This window comes from Anser brachyrhynchus (genome assembly GCF_964034855.1).
Source record: "Anser brachyrhynchus genome assembly, chromosome: 11".
NCBI lineage: Eukaryota > Metazoa > Chordata > Aves > Anseriformes > Anatidae > Anser > Anser brachyrhynchus.
The window spans coordinates 11,105,175-11,122,119 of record NC_137706.1 but is presented as its reverse complement, the minus strand read 5'-3'; the positions used below and the strand labels follow the sequence as shown (position 1 = coordinate 11,122,119).

The 16,945-nt window shown below is 58.7% G+C and overlaps 2 protein-coding genes across 8 annotated transcripts in view; both read right to left on the bottom strand.

Moving 5' to 3' along the window:
- Positions 1 to 6,113, bottom strand: part of ZNF609 (zinc finger protein 609) — a 54,961-nt gene extending 48,848 nt beyond the window's left edge. For 4 of the 5 annotated variants that reach the window (XM_080607385.1, XM_080607388.1, XM_080607387.1 and 1 more), the window contains exon 1: positions 5,970 to 6,110. The gene's annotated coding sequence lies outside the window, so the exon portion shown is untranslated. Of the gene's footprint in view, positions 1 to 5,969 lie in introns of all 5 variants that reach the window. The other variant, XM_080607386.1, reaches the window with a different exon arrangement.
- Positions 6,114 to 7,630: 1,517 nt separating this feature from the next.
- TRIP4 (thyroid hormone receptor interactor 4) overlaps positions 7,631 to 16,945 on the bottom strand; it is a 32,349-nt gene continuing 23,034 nt past the window's right edge. Inside the window, exons 12-13 of one of the 3 annotated variants that reach the window (XM_080607394.1) lie at positions 11,648 to 11,750; positions 7,631 to 7,865 (exon numbers count right to left, since the gene is read on the bottom strand). In XM_080607394.1, coding sequence (XP_080463520.1) covers positions 7,798 to 7,865; positions 11,648 to 11,750 — 171 coding nt within the window. In that variant the 3' untranslated portion in view covers positions 7,631 to 7,797. Of the gene's footprint in view, positions 7,866 to 8,952; positions 10,289 to 11,647; positions 11,751 to 16,945 lie in introns of those variants that run through there. The other 2 variants (XM_080607393.1, XM_080607392.1) reach the window with 2 other exon arrangements.

The following is a 16,945-nucleotide window of genomic DNA, read 5'->3' as shown; positions in this document are numbered from 1 at the left end:
CCATTAGGAAACTGGAACTAACGCAGCCGTGCGGATTTCAAACCGGTCTGGTTACACCCCTGCTAACCCCAACGCAGAAATGAGCTGATTTATGAGAGGCTTAGAGATATCTGAACTGGTGGCCTGTCCTCGCCCACAACCTCCAAGGGGGACCGGGCCAGAGAGCACTTAGAAATAACCAAGGCGGCTTACAAATTTCAGATAAAGCTCCGCGCAGGCTGGAGGGACGCCAACAGCCTGCAAAAGTCGGCAGCAAAAGGAAGCAGCAAGATGGATGTGATCAGGAAAGATCCCCGAAACATCAGTCACGGAGATGGGAAGAGAGAAAAGCTGGCACCGAGCGGAGGCGTGCGATGGGCATAAACAACTGGCGGAGCAAGCGCCGGGAAAAAAGCAGCTCGGCCTTCCCCTCCGCTCACCCAACGCCATCCGCAGGGCTGCAGAAGCGCACCGGCAGTTTTGGCAGCAGCCCGAGCTGCTGGGCGTTGGTGGGAGCAGACCGGGCACGTCTCGGCAGCGAGCTGCGCCCTTCCTCTCCGGGCCTTCGGAGGCAGGGAGGCTCCTCGCCTCGCCCCCCGCCACGCCGCGAGCATCGCAGACGCCGGTGGGAGAGCGCCCGGGCAGGGGGGCAGCGCACAAGCCAACCTCTCCCTTCTGCCTTCGCCACCCCAAGGGAGAGCCCCGGGGCGATGCAAACCAAGGGCTCTGCACCAGCTCCCGGCCACGCTCCCACCTGGGTATCGACACAAAGGAGGCACCGAGCGCACGCCAGGGCCGGGCAGCACGATGCTTCTCCACGGAGGAGGAGGGAGCACTGCGTCCCGACCGCTCCCGGGACTGCAGAGCAGAGGCAGCGAGCTCCTAGGTCTTATTTTAACTTGAGGAGAGAGCACTGGCAGCCTTGGCCCTTTCCCAGGCGTCAGAGGAGGAAGAACATCTCTCCGCCGCTCCAAAAATGAAGGAGCCGCCACTTCCCCTATTAATGCCTTTAATTCCCCTCATTCAATAACCAATTAGGGCACCTTGGCTACACGAGCAAAGGCTTCATTTGCAGCAGAAGACTGTACGTGCGGCTGTAATCCCTCTTGCTGTCAAGCCATCAGCCTGGGAACACTTTGGGAAAAACCAGCCAGACTGCAAAGTGCGGGAGGAGGGAAGGCAGACGCAGACAGGGACGAACGCAGGCACAGGGAGTACCAGACCAAGAAATCCCTCCAGCGCTTTATTTCCCCACCACCTTTTTTTTTTTTTTTAAACGAGAGGGATAATAAATAGGTGTGTTTCACAGATTAATAAAGCACATTTGCAGAGCTATGATATACATCAGAAAGTTGCTAATTCACGCTAATGGCCCATTGCAAATTACCGAATTTTGTGAATTAGCCAGCACGTAAAGGAATACAATACAAAAAAAAAAAAGGCAAGAATCATGCATCAAAGTGTACTTGGCTTATTTTGGTAGCTGTAGTCCAGCTGTAATTACTTGCGGCAATAAGTACAAAGGGAAGGTATGGATTAGATGCTAAACCAGAAAAAATGAAGAGAAAATCTTCAGGACAAGAACCTTCACTGCCGCATCGCCCACCAAACCTTTTGGGAAGGAGCGTGAATCCTCCTGGAGACCAGTGAGCCTCCACCTCTTCATCCGGAGCCGGGGCAGTTTGCGCCAGCCCCCCTCGCGCCTTTAGAAGCTGCGGGCAGGCTCCTGAGCTTTCGTTGGAGCACCAGATCCCGGGGGAACTCAGAGCCAAATCTTGAGAGTCAGCCAACCAGAGATGCTCCATTTCACCAAAACCCAGGAGGGGCTCCCCAGGTTTATTAACAGCGTTCTAAAATCGCCCTGTTTTGTTACCGGTAAATCACCGTACCCATGTAAAACGACGAGATGGCGCACCCGACGAAGCGCAGTCCGCAGCCAACGGTCTTCCAGCTGTCACGAGAGGCCGAGCAGACCCACCAACAGCTCAAAGGGAAGATCTGATGCTGAAAAACTTCTCCGTGCCCACGACACACTCGGTGACAGAGCAGCGAAAAGGGACTTCATCTTCCCTCTTTCCTTGCGACCCCTTCCTTGCTCCAGAAAACAAGGAAATGAATTGCAGAAGTTGAGCACTTAATGCTTAAATACAAGATCAAGATTTTCCTCAAGTTATCTTTCCTCATCCACAACCATGCGCTCACATCCTTCCGTACCTCTCTGCACACACACACCCCCCCCTCACGCGGCATCAGAGCTGATGTTTAAACAGGTACATCAGAGATTTCTTTGCATGTGAAGGACGCTCGGCTGCAAAAAAAGCAAAACAACATCTCAGCTTCAATTAGGAAACAGATTTTTTTTTTTTACCGGGACCCAGAAGTGAAATAGGCATTTCCTTCAAAGAAATTAATAAATTTGACACACAAAAAAAAGAAATCTCAGAAGCAGCCAAAGTCACAGCCACGTTTCCCAGACAGACAGCCGTCCCCTTTTCCCTTACTACAGGGCCATCAGAGCACAAACTTAGCCTTTTCCCTGAAACCACGCTGTACCACGAGGCACCGATCCCAGTTAGCAGGAAAGCGCGTTTTTCGTGCGATCGCCAGCTGCCGTGTCCCGACGGATCTTTTCTTTTCCTTCCCTCACACGAGAGCTGCCGAGGTCGCACCGCTCCGGTCTGCACCCGTCCTGCAGAGCGACCCCGAGAGCTGGGGAGGACGAACGGGACCATCGGGCTGGGTGCCAAATGAGCTCGCTGGCTCCTCACCTGCTTCTGCAAGGGCAGCCAAAGTACCCGTGCGCTCCGAGGCCACCTCAGGGACCCACCCGAGCCAGCAGAGCTCCGCAGAGCTCTCTCACGCTTCGCTCGTGCCCACAGAGCATCAGCAGAAGAGAGGTGCCAAGGGGGAACCACAGACTAACGCTGCCTGGCCATCTCCAGGAGCTTTGGGAAGGTCGGCGTGCACAGACATCTCAAAAAGTCTTCCCATGAACAGCCACCAGCTGCTGGGAAACACGAGGCGGGTTTGGGAACAGCCCAGTGACCCTCGCAACACAAACTGGGGAAACTGCCGTCCACGTCCCACAGCACGCACCACCAGGCTTCCCTGAAACAACATACCTGGGACCATAAACACCATCCTCTTTACATAAGGCTCTGGATAAAGGGGACAAAGAGGCTTACTGCCTTACAGCTGGCACCAGCATTGCATCAGCGCCCCGAGGCCTTAATCCGAATCCGAGCACGGCCGCGTGGGAATGCAGCGAGGCTCCGGCCCGCCGGAGCGACCGCGGGGTCGAGAGCGATGCGGCTCAGCCCGGCTCTGCCCACCGCCTCGACGAGCAAGCAGAGGGAAAGTGCGCCCGGGAAATACCAAGGCAGTCGCGGTGCCAGACACCGCTGCCTTCGCCAGGCGGCTGAGCGGCCCCAGCGGCAGCTCCCAGCCTTTGTCACAGCCACAGTTACCGGCCGCGCACACGGACAGCGATCCACGTGCGCAGGGGCGCCCGCGCAGAAGCGCCAGGTCCACGAGGCAGCTCCTGGCGTTCTTTAACTTACGCGAAAGGCAAAGAACGTAAAAAATACTGCGAATGCAAACCTAGAGGCAGATTTAAATTCAGCGGTGCCCAGTTCTCAAAGAGAACAAACCTGACCGACCTTGTTCATACATCATAAAGACACACAAGCTGCTAGGTAGCTTCGACGTGGCTTCAGCATCCCCCCACTGCCCTCCTACCTCGTGAGCCATTTCTTCCTGCAAACGCTTCCAGAGAGCCAAACGACTTAAGAGGAGAAGCTCTGGTGGCCGCAGAGTTGCGACCCGGGGTCACGGCCGCATGGCTGCGGTTCCTGCACGGGGACTTTGCAACCTTGCGACTGCACGGAGGGAGAAATTATCCGCCGTTACCACCCGGCCCACGGCGCAGGGCTGCAGATGGATGCGCGCCCCTTATTTGTGACAGCTTCTCCCCCCAAGCCACGCTCTGCAAAAAATAACGCTCGCTGCCTTCCACGCACGCAGAGGACGCGGCGACGGGGTACCGCGTGCGCTGAGACACCTCCGCGCACGCAGCGGCACCTCCAGCGAGCGAGCAGCCGAATGGCGACTCGCAAAGCACACGGGGCCTCCGCTGGAAATGAAGTCCAAGCACGAAAAAAACCCCAGCGCCCCGGTCATACTCAATTACAGGTCATTACAACTTGCTTGATAATTAATTTCCTCTGGTGGCTCTAAACTGGCTCGGGGCCCTCGTCCTGAACGCGAGGCCGGTTTAGGTAAAACATTAAATCCTTGTTCTTTCGCACCAGCGAGATGGCCACGCTCCTGGCGCTCTGCACGTCTGCCTTCCTCAGCGAGCTCTACCCCGCGGGGAGAGGAGAAAACGCTGGTGGATTACAGAGGGCGGAAAAAGGACGAGGATTTTTGTTTTCAAGACCAAAACGGCTTCGGAACAATAAATTATAAATTATCCCGTTCAGAAGCCAATCAATAAAATAAGCTGGCTGGATTTTTCGAGCGCCGTGCGCGGCTGTGTACTGCCAACAAAGAGCCAGAAATGTGCGGCATAATCCTACGCCGGAGTCATCACACAAAGCGTGGAAATAGGTTTTCCTGAGGATGTCCAGGCGAGGAAGGCTCGCGCACCAGCATCGCCCCTGCTCTGAAAGTCGGCCCCGACACCGGCATCCTTATTCTTCTGGAGGGGGAAAAAAGGGCCCGCGAGCTCTCGGCCGTACGTCACACAAAAAAATTTGTCTAACACCTCCTCCGAGGGAACGGGCCTACCCAGAACGGGGGGGGGGGAAGGAGGGAAATAAAAAAAAAAAAAAGAGGAAAAAAAGAGGCCTGCTGGGAGGTGGAGGGGAGCCAAGTCTGACAGACAAGACCTGAACCTGTGACCTTCCCTGTGTACACAATGGGCGGGAGGCAGCGCTTTATCTCAGGAGCGGCCGTTCTCACCCCTCCGCTGCACCCGGAGAAAACCGGAGCCGTCCGCGGCCGCCGTGCCCGGCCGGCAGCTTCGGGGCTCACCGCGGCGGCGGGGGCTCGGGGTGGAGGGGGGGGGCTCGGGGGCCGCGGGCCCGGCCCCACGCACCCTCAGCGGGACGGGGCTGCAAGGGGGCCGGCGGCTCCGGCGCGGGGTGCGCGGGGAGCGGGGCCCTGCACGCCGTGCCCTGAAGGAAGGGCAGCTGGGGGGAGCCCCGGGCCCTCCGGCGGTCCCCCCCCGGCCCGCAGCCACGGCTTACGCCGGGAAACCGCCTGCCAGGAGGGTTTCGCCTGCTGCCGGGCGGGGGGACGACACGCGCGGTCCCCGCGGCGCTGCGGTCTCACGGGCGCTGGGCGCGAGGGGAGCGCCCCCCCCCCCCCAAAAGCCGCCCCCCGGGGGGCTCCGGGCACCCCGGCCCGAGGAGCCGGGGCACGGCGGGGACGAGCCGCGGTCCCCACGGCAGCCGGGGCCCCGCGGACACGGGGGGCTCCGTGCCGGGGAGGGGGGCGGGGGGCGGGCGGCCCCTGCACCCCCCCCCCCCTCTCGGTACCCGGGGGCTCCGCGCACAACGCGAGGCCCCCCCGACACCGAGGGGCTGGGGGGGGGGGGGCAACGGCCACGGGAAGAGGGGGGGGGGGGGCGTGAGGGGGAGCCGGGACCAACGGCCCGCGGGAGGAGGGACCGGGGGGGGGGGGGGTCCCGGCCCCAACGGTGCCGGAGGGGGGGGGCAGCGGGGAGACCCCGGCCCCAACGGCCGCTGGGGGGGAGGGGGCGGCCCAACGGTCACCGGCGGAGGGGGAGGGGAGGGGAGGTGGGGGTCCCGGCCCCAACGGCTGCAGGGGGGGGGGGTCGGAACGGGCTCGCCCCGTGACGATCCGCGCGGGGGGGCCCAAATCCGCCCCCTCCCGCTCCGCCGGAGCCGACGCCGTTCTCCGCCCCCCCCCACCCCCCCCGGTAGTCGGGGCGCCGCGGGGCACGGCCGGTCCGGGCCGGCACTCACCCGGCTCCGCTCGCGTCCCGGGCGGCCCTAGGTCTCCTCCATGGGGCCGCGGGGCTCCGCTGCGGGCAGCTAGGGCCGGGCCGCCGGGCCCGCCATGCCGCCGCGCTGGGCCCGCCGCGCCGCGCCGCTCGGGCAGGCCGCGCCGGTGTCCGCCTGGCGGGGCGGGGCGGGGCGGGGCGCGGGGCCGCGGGATCGGCTCCGCTCGGCCCCGCTCGGCTCCGCTCGGCCGCGTTCGGCTCCGCTCGGCCCCGCTCGGCCCCGCTCGGCTCGGCGGTGCAGCCCGGAGCCCGGAGCACGGAGCCGGAGCGCGCCGCCTTCCCCCCCCCCCCCCCCCGCGGCCGGCCGCAAAACGCGGAGCGGGAGTGAGCGCGGCGAGGAGTGGGGGGCACGGAGAGGGGCCGGCGGGCTGGGGCATCGCTGCCCGGGGCCGGGCCGGGGGGAGGAGGAGGCTCCGCGGAGGGACTCGGGGCGCGGGGACGGGAGCCGGGGTAGCGGGGCAAGCTGAGGGGGAGGCGTAGGGCAGGTGCGAGGCAGAAGTTCTCCCTGGGAGGCCCTGGCTGCCCGCAGCAGCCGCGGGTCCCGCTCGCTCCGAAGCCGGGCAGCCCGGCACAGCCCCCAGGCGAGGAGAGCCCCGACGGCACCCGCGGGGACCCAGGGCAGGGCAGCAGGCGGGCGCCTGGGGCGCGTTCCCCAGCTCCAGCCCCCCACAGGTGGCAGAAGAAGGGCCAGAGGCCGCCTCCCGGCACCGGGCACCTCGCTCGGGGCAGGTTGCGGGGGGGGTCCGGGAGCGCCCCCGGGGAGGAGGAGGTGGCTGCGGACCCCCTGGAGCCAGGGGGCCTCCAGGGACTCGGGAACAGCGGGGGCACGGTGAGGCAGAGCCTGGAGCAAGGCGGCACGTGGGGCTCACAGCCCAGAGAGCACCAGCGCGTAATGAGCACGGGCACGTCAATGCGGGGAGATGCTGAATATGAAGGATTAAAGAAAGGGGGAAATTAATCTTGTTCGCAAGGCACAGAGGGTTTTTAACTTGCACACGCAGCTGCAGCAGGAGCAGCTTTTGCAGGGAGGCTGCGGCTTCGATACAAACCGGGAGAGAGAGATGCACGGCCGGGCACGTCCCAAAGGCACCAGGAGCTGCAAGGGCGCGCTCCCGCTGGCAGCCTCACGCACCAAGTGTCCGAGCAGGCACGGACCAGAGCCCACCTCTCACCCCCCATCCCCTAGATGTGCTGTGGGGCTGGAGGGCGCAGGCATCACAGCTGGCTGGAGCCAGCCCATGAGCCCCACGTGCTTTCTTGGCCCAGCAGAAGCCATCGTGCGCTGCAAGCCCCGCCGAGCACCTAGGAGCAGTCATGGCGCGCTGTCCTGCAGGTCCGGTGCCACCACGTGTCCCAGTCCAGCTAAAAGGCACAAGCTGCCTCTTCGCCGAGCTGCCCGGGGAGCGGGACGCCGCCACAGCTGGGACAGAGACAGCTCCGATGGGCTGGGACGGTGGCCGGAGGCCGTGCTGGCCGCTGCCCACGTGCTCCCTGGGACCAGTCGTGGGACTGCTGCATCCCCATCGGGGACAGACGGCAGCACTCAAATGTGTCATCGCATCGGCTCCATCTCCCACCCACCCCTTTCCGTGGCGCTGGGCCCTGGGCAGGGAAAAAGCTTGGTGAAAACACTTCTCCTTTTAATGCTTTTCAAGTACAACAGACAGAGCGATACCCAACGGCGGCGGCGGATCCTTCTTCCCGCGAGCACCTGCTTCCAGAGTCGAGGGCCACGGCAGCACCCGCGGGTGGCGGTCCCGGTGGCAGTGCCCGCGTGGGAACGTGGCAGCTCACACCACCGCTTTCTGCTTCATTAACCCCTTCTTTGCTCCCTGATGGATCTTTGAATCCAGCTTCCCTGTAGAGGGGGGGGGGAAGAAAAAAAAACAACCCTCATCACTCTTTATTTTTAAATGCTATTTGCATTGCAAATCAGCTGGAGGCAGCGAGGTCTCCTAGTTAGTGTGTTGCTGTCACATTCAATTATCGTGCTTGAGGAGCCAGGCGTTTCCAGCCGCCATGGCTTTCCTCCGCAGGCGCGACACGGGAGCCGGGGCAGCGCGCAGCACACAGGCGCCGGGGGGGCTCCAGCAAGGAGGAGAGCAAATTAACATCCAGGAGGAAAGCGATCTCTTTGCTCGCCCCCAGGATGCATGTCAACACGTTCGAAGGAAGCCCGCAGAGAGCGGGGACAAGCGCCGTGGCAGGGACGCGGCACAGCCAGCAGGCGGGGAGGGTGGCGCGCTGCTGCAGGGGAGCAGCCCTGTCCCCCTCTCCCTGCCCAGACCCCAAATTCTCCAAAGCAAGGTTGGTCTCCAGCCCAGCTACAGCACGGCCAAGGGAGCTCCTGGGGATGAGATGGCCCAGGCTCCAAACCTTTGGGCACGGCTCCTAAAACTGCTGGTAAATGCCAGTGTGCCAGGAGAAGCAGAAACTTGGCCAGAGACAACAGCTCTCATCCAGTCAGAGAGCGTCGCCTTCTCATCACGCTGAGAAAACTTCTCGTTTTAGCCCACAGAAGAGCCTGACAGCGCTTTTTTCCAGGAGAGGCAGATGACAAAGCCGCTTTGCTCATGATATCCCATTAGGACAACCCCCCAGCCTCCCTGAAACTGCCTCCTTCCTTCAGCTTGAGTCATGGGTCAGCCTTGCTCCTCTCTGAATACAGAAACCATAAACGTGCACAAAAACCCACATGAGCGAGCACTTGCAATTCACTGCGCCATCGCCCCGCAGATGCCTACACGAGGCTATGGCTGGGGTTGAAATTGGTTGCAGGAACCAGGTGCTGCCGCTGCCTCCCAATCTGCACCTCCCAGGACACAGCAGGGTGTCTGCAAAACTCCTCCGCGCTGCTGCTGCCATCAGAAATAAACAGCAAAAGACCAGGCACCCAGCGGGGCCGAGCCAGAGCGTCCGGATGCAGCGCATCAGACCTCCGAGTCACCAAACTGTGGGGTTTTGGCAGGAGAAAGGTGGTGAGTTCGTGCTCGCTCCGTGCTCTGGTCTCCCACTGCCAAAGCTCTGTCACGTCCAGAGCTGTTAGCTTCGTACTTAGCATGCCTGCCTGCTCCTCCCGGGTCCCAGAAGTGATCAGTAGGCTCCTCTGCTCTATCAGCTGGCAAAGATAAAACGTCACGTGGGTAACCTTTAAGAAAAGGCTAAAAATAAGGCAACAGCCCCAGGGTCCCCTTCTCTTTACGCTCAGTGATTTAAGGACTCTCATCTCGCAGTCAGTACCGTGATGTGTCCCCTCTCCCAGCCCCACTACCACGCTCTTCCAGCCATCGGCTGTTCAAGGGAGGTTTGGGAGCGCTGCTCCAGGGGGAGCTTTGCGCAGATTCAAGGAAATCTACCACGAGAGCCACGGATGAGCTTTGTCCTCACACGCTGAGACTAAGCAGGGACATGTTTGGGGAAAGCCATGGTCACAAATGTGACACAAACACTGTGCCCATCCCTTCCATGCAAACAATAACCCTGGCAGCAAATCGAGCTCTGTTTCTTTCTTCCTTCCCCAGGCTGCTAGAAACGACTAATTTGCAACGGAGAGGCATTCAGATGTCATTGCGGTGAGGTCCATGCTGTTATCTGGCAAGGAAAGCCGCTCCGGCTTGGCTTCCCAACAAGACAAACTGGCATTTTGTCACGGTTGAGCCAGGCTTCAAGGAGACTGGGGCAGCCAGCGAGCTCAGGTGGGGACGCGAGCCGGTGCCTGCGCTCCCAGCTCGGAGAGGCACGCTTTTGACCGGATCGCATGCGAAGCCACCTCCTCGTAAAACGGTGTGCCACCACAACGAAAGGTCAAAGGCTCCCCCGCTCCTTCCCCCATCCGTCACAAATATTGTCTGCGCGACCTGAACGACTGTGTCTCCCCCGGAGGGGGACGTGCAGCTCCACGACCTCTGCGCCGCAGCTCCCGCGCTCTCGTGACAGGTCCTGTCGGGAGGAGGGCAGGGGAGGCGAGGCCAGCAGCGGGAGCGGGCCACGCGGGCAGCCGCGAGCGCAGCCGGCTTCCTTCCAGGCTGTTAGGCTGATCCTGCTCCAAGCAGGAAACTGTCACAACACAAAGGAGACGATGTGACAGATGGGGGGGCAGGCAGCGCCCGTACCCGGAGAGGCAGACGTGCAGGAGTCAGCCAGCCCTGCGCTGGCACGATGCAGCCGCTTCCCCTTCAGCCACCGCAGCCGGCGGGCAGCTCCCCCGACCGCAGCTCCACGGAGGCAGATGTGAAGGGGAAGGGGCATGGTGGCCAGAGCCTGAATGAGAGCGGAGAGAAGCTGAAAAAAAAATAAAATAAAATGAAGGACACAGCAGCTGTTCCAGCGATGAGGCTGTTGTACCGCAGCACACACATTTACATCCCAAATAACTCAGCACAGCCCTGACGGCTCACCGGCGTGCTGGAAAAGACCTGTCCCCGGGGGAGGACAGTGCCGCTAGCAAGATCCAAGCCCTCACATGAGCTCTGCAGCTGCAGATCACCGAGCATTGTTTGTTGCCATCGGCTGAATGCACCTCCCAGATGTTGCTACAAAAGCCAGGGAATAAACCAAATTGTTTTGCCCTTCCACCTGCTCGGTACCACTGCAGGGAAGGTATACGCCGAACGCCCAGGGAGAGATCGAAGCCACGGGAGAACAGCGCTCCTGTGAGTGGAGAAGGAGGAAAAAAAAACACCTCAAAAACAAGACAAAAACCCACACCGTGCTTCAAAAGGCCTTATTAACCAGTCCTGAGAAACCCTGCCGCTCCTGCGCCACTAGATAACTACTCCCTGAGAACCACGCTGCAAATGAGAAAGAAAACCCAGCCATCAGCTCTGCTAAACAAACAGCCAAGACTATTTCTGCTTATGCTGCTTTTAGCCTGTCAAATTAATTTTTCACATCCCCTGAAAGCATGTACGGTGCCTTCCCCAGGCTGTGTGGTGGGGAAGCTGCTAATAAGGATGGAGCTGACTGCAGACTCCCCAGCTGCTGCATCCGTCCTCCATTCTTTTTACAGCAGCGGGCAGGAGTAACTGGCAGCCTGCGGAGGGCTGGTGGCTCGTAAAAGGGACTAACAACACTGGCAAGCAGAGCGCGGACAGATGCTGTAGCGCTTCCCTGCGAGCTCTGCCAGGACATCCCATCCCGCCAGCCCGCGGCTGGGCCGGGGCCGTGCATCCATCTGGACCCGCAGCCCTCGCTGCCTCAGCCCGGCCCTCACCTCCTCACAGGCGGTTCTGAAAGGAGGGCAGGCAGCCAGCACGGGTCGGCCTCGGCACCGTCACGCCCCCCTCCTCTTGTGAGGATAAAGGGAGGCTTCTGCCTCGCATCCTGACCCAGGCTCTGAGAGCTCGTGCCAGACGCAGATCAGCTGCAGACATGCGTTTCCTCAGAGCACGTGAGCACTCTTTGACTCCCGAGTGCTTGCAGAGGCAGGAAGAGGCATGTATTTAGGAGGAAACAACATCTGGGGAAAGGGGAACTGAAGACGAAAATATTACAGATGTATTTGAATCATTAAACAAACACCTACAGATCAAAGAGCGTGGGGCAGAGGTTGTGAACTCATATGGCAAAGGCAAGCAGAGGTGGTGATGAGAGCAGGCAAGAAAGGCCAAGGGGGGCATCTGTGGAAACTTTACTACTTACAGATTTTGGGTTTTCCTTTGATGGGAAACTTCACAACCATCTCCTGGGGATTAGTGCAGATAAAGACAAATGGAGACCCAGACTCCTGGCTCAAATCCGGATACTGCAAAACACAGACACACACACACACACACACACACAAAACAGAGTCAGACAAACTGCAGCGGGTGTGAAAAGAGCTCAACAGTCGGGAGCAGCACAAAAGGAAGCGCTTCCAGACAAACCATTATTTAAGCGATCAGCTATATATAGGCTGTACCAGCTCTGACTGAGCCAGTTCAAGAACTTTTAATGAAAGCGGTACGATTGCAGGTTTGCCCCTTCTCATTTTGCCTCTGCTGGGGTTCGCCCTCTGTTTGGAGCCGCCCACAGAGCAGATCCCTGCACACTCCCTCGCCCTGCTCAGCACAGACCTGCGTTTCGCTGCCTAAAGGTGTGGTTTCACACTTGGCTTACGCTGACCTAAAGCGTGGGCTGTCGCTAAAAGGCTCTGCCCTCCCGAGCTCGCCGGCTCACCGCCTACTTTGTGCTGGCTCTAACGAGCACAAGTGATTCTCAGCCTGATGCACTCCCAGATGTGGCTAAACCCCAGCTGACTGCAAACAGCACACCGGCACTTCAGCCAAAACAGCCTGGCCAGCCAACCCAACGAGGCGATGACCACCAGAACAGCAGCAACCTCTTCTGCTGAAGCAGCCCTCCCAGCTCCAGCTACATCCCCATCCACTCCCCGCGAAGCAGATCCGTGCTTGGTCCAACCACACTGATTTGGAGAGTGTGCACCGTCCTGCTGTGGGACACGACCCTCGAGAATCATCTGCATCTAACGGGAGAGCAACCAAGAGCAGCGGGTAGGAAACGGGGCTTTATGGTACAGCAACAGCTCGGCCCCGGCGCCCTTACGCAGCTCGCAACGAGGCTGGCTCCTCTGGGCCAGGCACCTCGGGACAGGAGCTCACACCAAGGTCTCCTGAGAGATTTCACTGTGGTGAAAACATCAGGGAATTTCACAGGAAGAGTGTAAAGTGAGCACTTCTCTCGTTAACCACAGGGAAAGGGGAAAAAAAAACAACACTTGGTGAGAGAAGTGCATGGAAGTCCTGTCTGGATGCAGCTCAACCTCGCTGGTGTTAGAAGGGAAATGCAAACTGTGACAAAAAAATGCAAATACCAACCATCCCTTCAGACCCTCCATTAGTCACAGACCTTGTGCTGACAGGCGTGCTATCTGCCCCTCCGGGTGAGTGCAACGAAGGAGCTCCAGCCCAGGAAACGCTGTAGAAACAGGCAGGGGAAGCTGTTTCCCTTCCAGGGGAAAGCTGCCTTTTTCTCCCCTGCCTTCCTCCAGCAGATCCGCTGAGGCTGGTGTACGGGAGAGGATGCCAAACCAGATGGAGCAGTGTGTCCTGGCAAATCCCCCATTTGTTACTAACAAATGACTTCTAGGCTGAGTGTTTGAAAAGCTCTCCCTCTCTCACAGATCTGCCAAGATGAGTTTGGATTTGCCCTGGAACAGCTGGGCATGGAGAGCAGAGCAGGGAGCAACCCACTTTTCCTGCGCTGTAGCAAGGTTTGGCAGCGCTGCCGGCAGTTAGGGGAGATTTACAGAAGCCTGACACTAGGAGTGGATCAACTGGAAAGTGTTTCCAGCCCCCTCATTTTACAACAGCGTGGGCCACGTTCGCCGAGCGAGAGAGATGTACACGCACTTAACTGCTCTGTGCAACACCCGCGCTGGGACAGAAAGAGCTGCACTCGTCTGTGCAGCATGCAGACGCCCTGCTGCACTGATCTGGCATTGGACAGGTTTCTTCCTTTCTTTTTTTTTTTTCTCTAAGCCACGTTACTTGACTTGCTTCCATGGCTCCACGCCGATGCCAAGGATTTTCATTTCCCATCTGCAGGGAGGGAGGATCTTGGAAGGTTACAAAGCGCCAATGTGAATATCCCCGGCCAACGCCTGGTGAGTGCGAAATGCTAGCCCAGCTTTATTGCTCTCGGTATCACACGGGCAACTGGTCGCTCTTCACAGCCAGGCATCTGACTTCCCCAGCAGCTCCCACACCAGCGGCGTCTCTGAAGCTCACCCCATCAAGCTGGGGGGAGACTCAGCCCCCTCCCAAACCCTCTGGTGACAGAGGTGGCATGTCCCTGCTCCGCGACACGTGGATCAGCCCCGGCTTCTTCAGCCAGGTTGCACATCCAGCATAGATGTGCCATGGAGGGCTTGCTGCCTGCAGTGGCTTCCCGAATCCCTCCCAGGTGGACCTGAACAGCAGAGTGTCCCCCTCGCCCCTCTCACAGGCCCCCCCAGTGGGGAATATCCTCCTAACAGGCATCCAGGCACTGGCAGCCAAGAAGCAGCCAGGCTGCTTTCTCCGCTGACAGATTTCATCCAAAACCAGGCTCAAACCTTCAGTTCCAAACGCTCAAAGCTCAATCCAACCCCAAGGCCGAGACGGATGCCACAGCTGCGACTTGGGTTTACGCTTCCATGCCACAGCCTTTCATCTCCTCTCCCAGGGTACGTTTCTGTACGTGCGCCAAAGCTGCGCAGCCTCCGTGTCCCGCATTTTAAAAGCCTCGGCCCTTCCTCTGGCATCTCGCCCCCAGGAGGCAGGGAAGAGCGCCTTAGCGAGGGGCTCCGGTCTCAGGCTCCCTGTTGTACCTACCCCAGAAGTCTCCTGCCCCGTTCTGGTGAGCAACAAAGGCGAAATATTCCTGCCTCTTGGGGCCAAGAAAAAGCCGTCATCCTTTCATCTGCTTACAGCGCGATGCACTCAGGTGGAGAAACGGGGGCTGTGCCTTCACAGGCGGCTGAGCCTCTCGAAGGGCCAGGCCCCGCTCTTCCCCCTGCTCCCAGATGCACAGGCACGTCCCAGGGACTCACCGGTCCCTTCTGGCACGTTGATTCAACTCATTCGTCCTGCAGAAAGTTAGGGAGGCTTCTGGCAAAGCCTGTGCCCATTGCTTCCTTGAAATGTCTGCCTGCAAACTAAGCAGAGAAATGGCCAAATATTCTTTTGCCACGTGCATCACTAGGACCTAGAGTACAGCCTCTACCTGGTGCACATGTAACTGGCGTTTGATGTGTTTAGAAACTACCTCCATGGACTTCATTCCCAAAGATCGCTAGAGCACTTCATATTTCCTAGCTGAGATCTCTCACTTGCTATTTAGTCCCACCACCAGCACCCTCCTGCAGCACTGTGCAGTCACCATCCCAGGGAAGAGCAACGTAAAGAAGCCATCTGTAGACACCGTACCTACCATACCAGCGCCAGGCTATCCTGTCCAGCCAGCAACAGGACCACGACAGACATTGTGGCAGCACAGCAGGCTCTCCCCGCAGCTTAGCTCAGTGCTAGGAAATCAGTTCCCACCCGCCACGCTCTGAAGATGTCTCTCCTATCGGCGACTACTGGTTGACTTATTTTCTCATCTCAGCCACTGGCACCAGGACGTGGAACACATATATTTGTCTCTGTTAAATTTTCCACAGCTGCCCAAGTGCCTAATGAGTACAAAACTTGTTTCTCAAAGTGCCTTTGGCGCTTTGGATGGCTTTTAATGGCGGTTACACTCCTTGGCCACGCTGAGAAAGTTCTCCTTCTGTTCAGGTTTATGCAATTCTTCCCATCCAATTTCCTCCTCAAACAATACTCTGATTCCTCCCTCTCCCAAAAACCATTTCCCCGAGGCAATGGGGTTTCCATCCCACTGTTTTTATCAACTGTGTGCAGCTTTTCTGGACCAACAACTGACCCCTCAATGCTTCTGCTTTGGGCTGCAAGAGGTCAGCCGAGTCAGTCTACAACCTAGAACACAGTAAGCTTAGGAGGCAAAGGAAAAAAAAAAATCTGCTTCCAACTACCATGGCCCACAGACAGCAACTGCTACCCATCAGCGCTTCAGCAAGTGTGAGACTTGTAGGAAAAGGCCAAAAGCCAAGTCTAGAGTGCCAGAGAAAGAAGACAGAGCATATCCCCGGTAAAGAGGGCATGCAACAGCTTTTTTTTTCTTTAAATAAAACTCCAAGGTGAAGAGAAACGGCAAACTGCACTCCCTCACTGCAAGAGGCCAAGAATCCAACCTAACCAGGAGTTTTCATGGGGGATGTTCCTTTCCAATGCGCTTGTCATATTAATCTTGAACGTGTTAAGTAAGACAGGTGCCAGTACTCCAGGGCTCTGGCATTGCCTCTCTGGGGAATCAGTTCGGCATTTAGGAGATGATGGCTAAAAAGGCTCTCCACAAGCCCAGAGGCCAGGTTGCCCCTCAAAAAGGGAAAAAACCCACCCTCCAGTTCTGCGGATAAGCCAGAAAGCTCTACAGAAAGGGGTTGCACTATGTAACGACAGCGTAAAAAATAATTTAGTCTCCTTCCAGCCCTTCTGCCACCTTGTAGCAGGCTTGCAACACGGCTGTTGGGAGGACGGTGGGCGCCGTGGGCTGCAAACAGCAGGCACGGTTTGCCAACTGCTGCTCCAGCCCACGTCTCCGCGCGGTCGAAAGCCCCACGTACGCTCCGCATGCGGCTGCGTCAGCGCAACCACCGCCCTCCTTGCTCACCCCAGCCACAAGCAGATGCAAACTCCCATCTCCGCAAGCACGCCACTCAGGCTTCCATTTGCTGCTAACAGGTTTGTAAGATCCTAGCTGTGAAGAGATTAGCAGGGAGGAAAAAAAAAAAAAGCAACAACAACAACAAAAAACAGATCTCAAGGCAGCTTAACACACAGAGAGAGCTCGAGGTTAAATGGAGCATCTGAGCACGAGCTGGAAAAGGGAGCTGCGTGCTGGGCTCCTCCAAAAGCCAGCCACCAGATTCGCCAGCGCCCGCCCTCTCTCTGGAGCCAGCGCTTTGAACATGCATTAAGTGGCTATCAGATGTCCCCAACAGCCACCCCAATCAGGCTGCAGGCAGGGATAATTGCTAATGAATGTTCCCTACACTTTGTTTTCGCCGTCCCTCATCTCCCATCACCAGCTTGTCAAGGCCAGAAATAGCAGCAGGCCTGCCTTGCCTCCCCACTCCACAGCCCACAGCAAAGAGCAAAGGAGGAGCTCAGAGTCAGCACAGAAATGAACCCATCCTCTCTGACATTCAAAGAAAAATTCGTATTTCTCTGCAGTTTTTCCCCCACCAATCTGTTAAGTAACTATTTTTCCCCCTAATTTTCCCCAGCTGGATGTGGGTGCCATGCAGGGTTGCCCAGACCCCACTGGACGTTTTTCCTCCCAGACGATATCCCCGCTTTCCTCCCGTTTCTCCCTTGCTGCCTGTCCCTCCCAGAG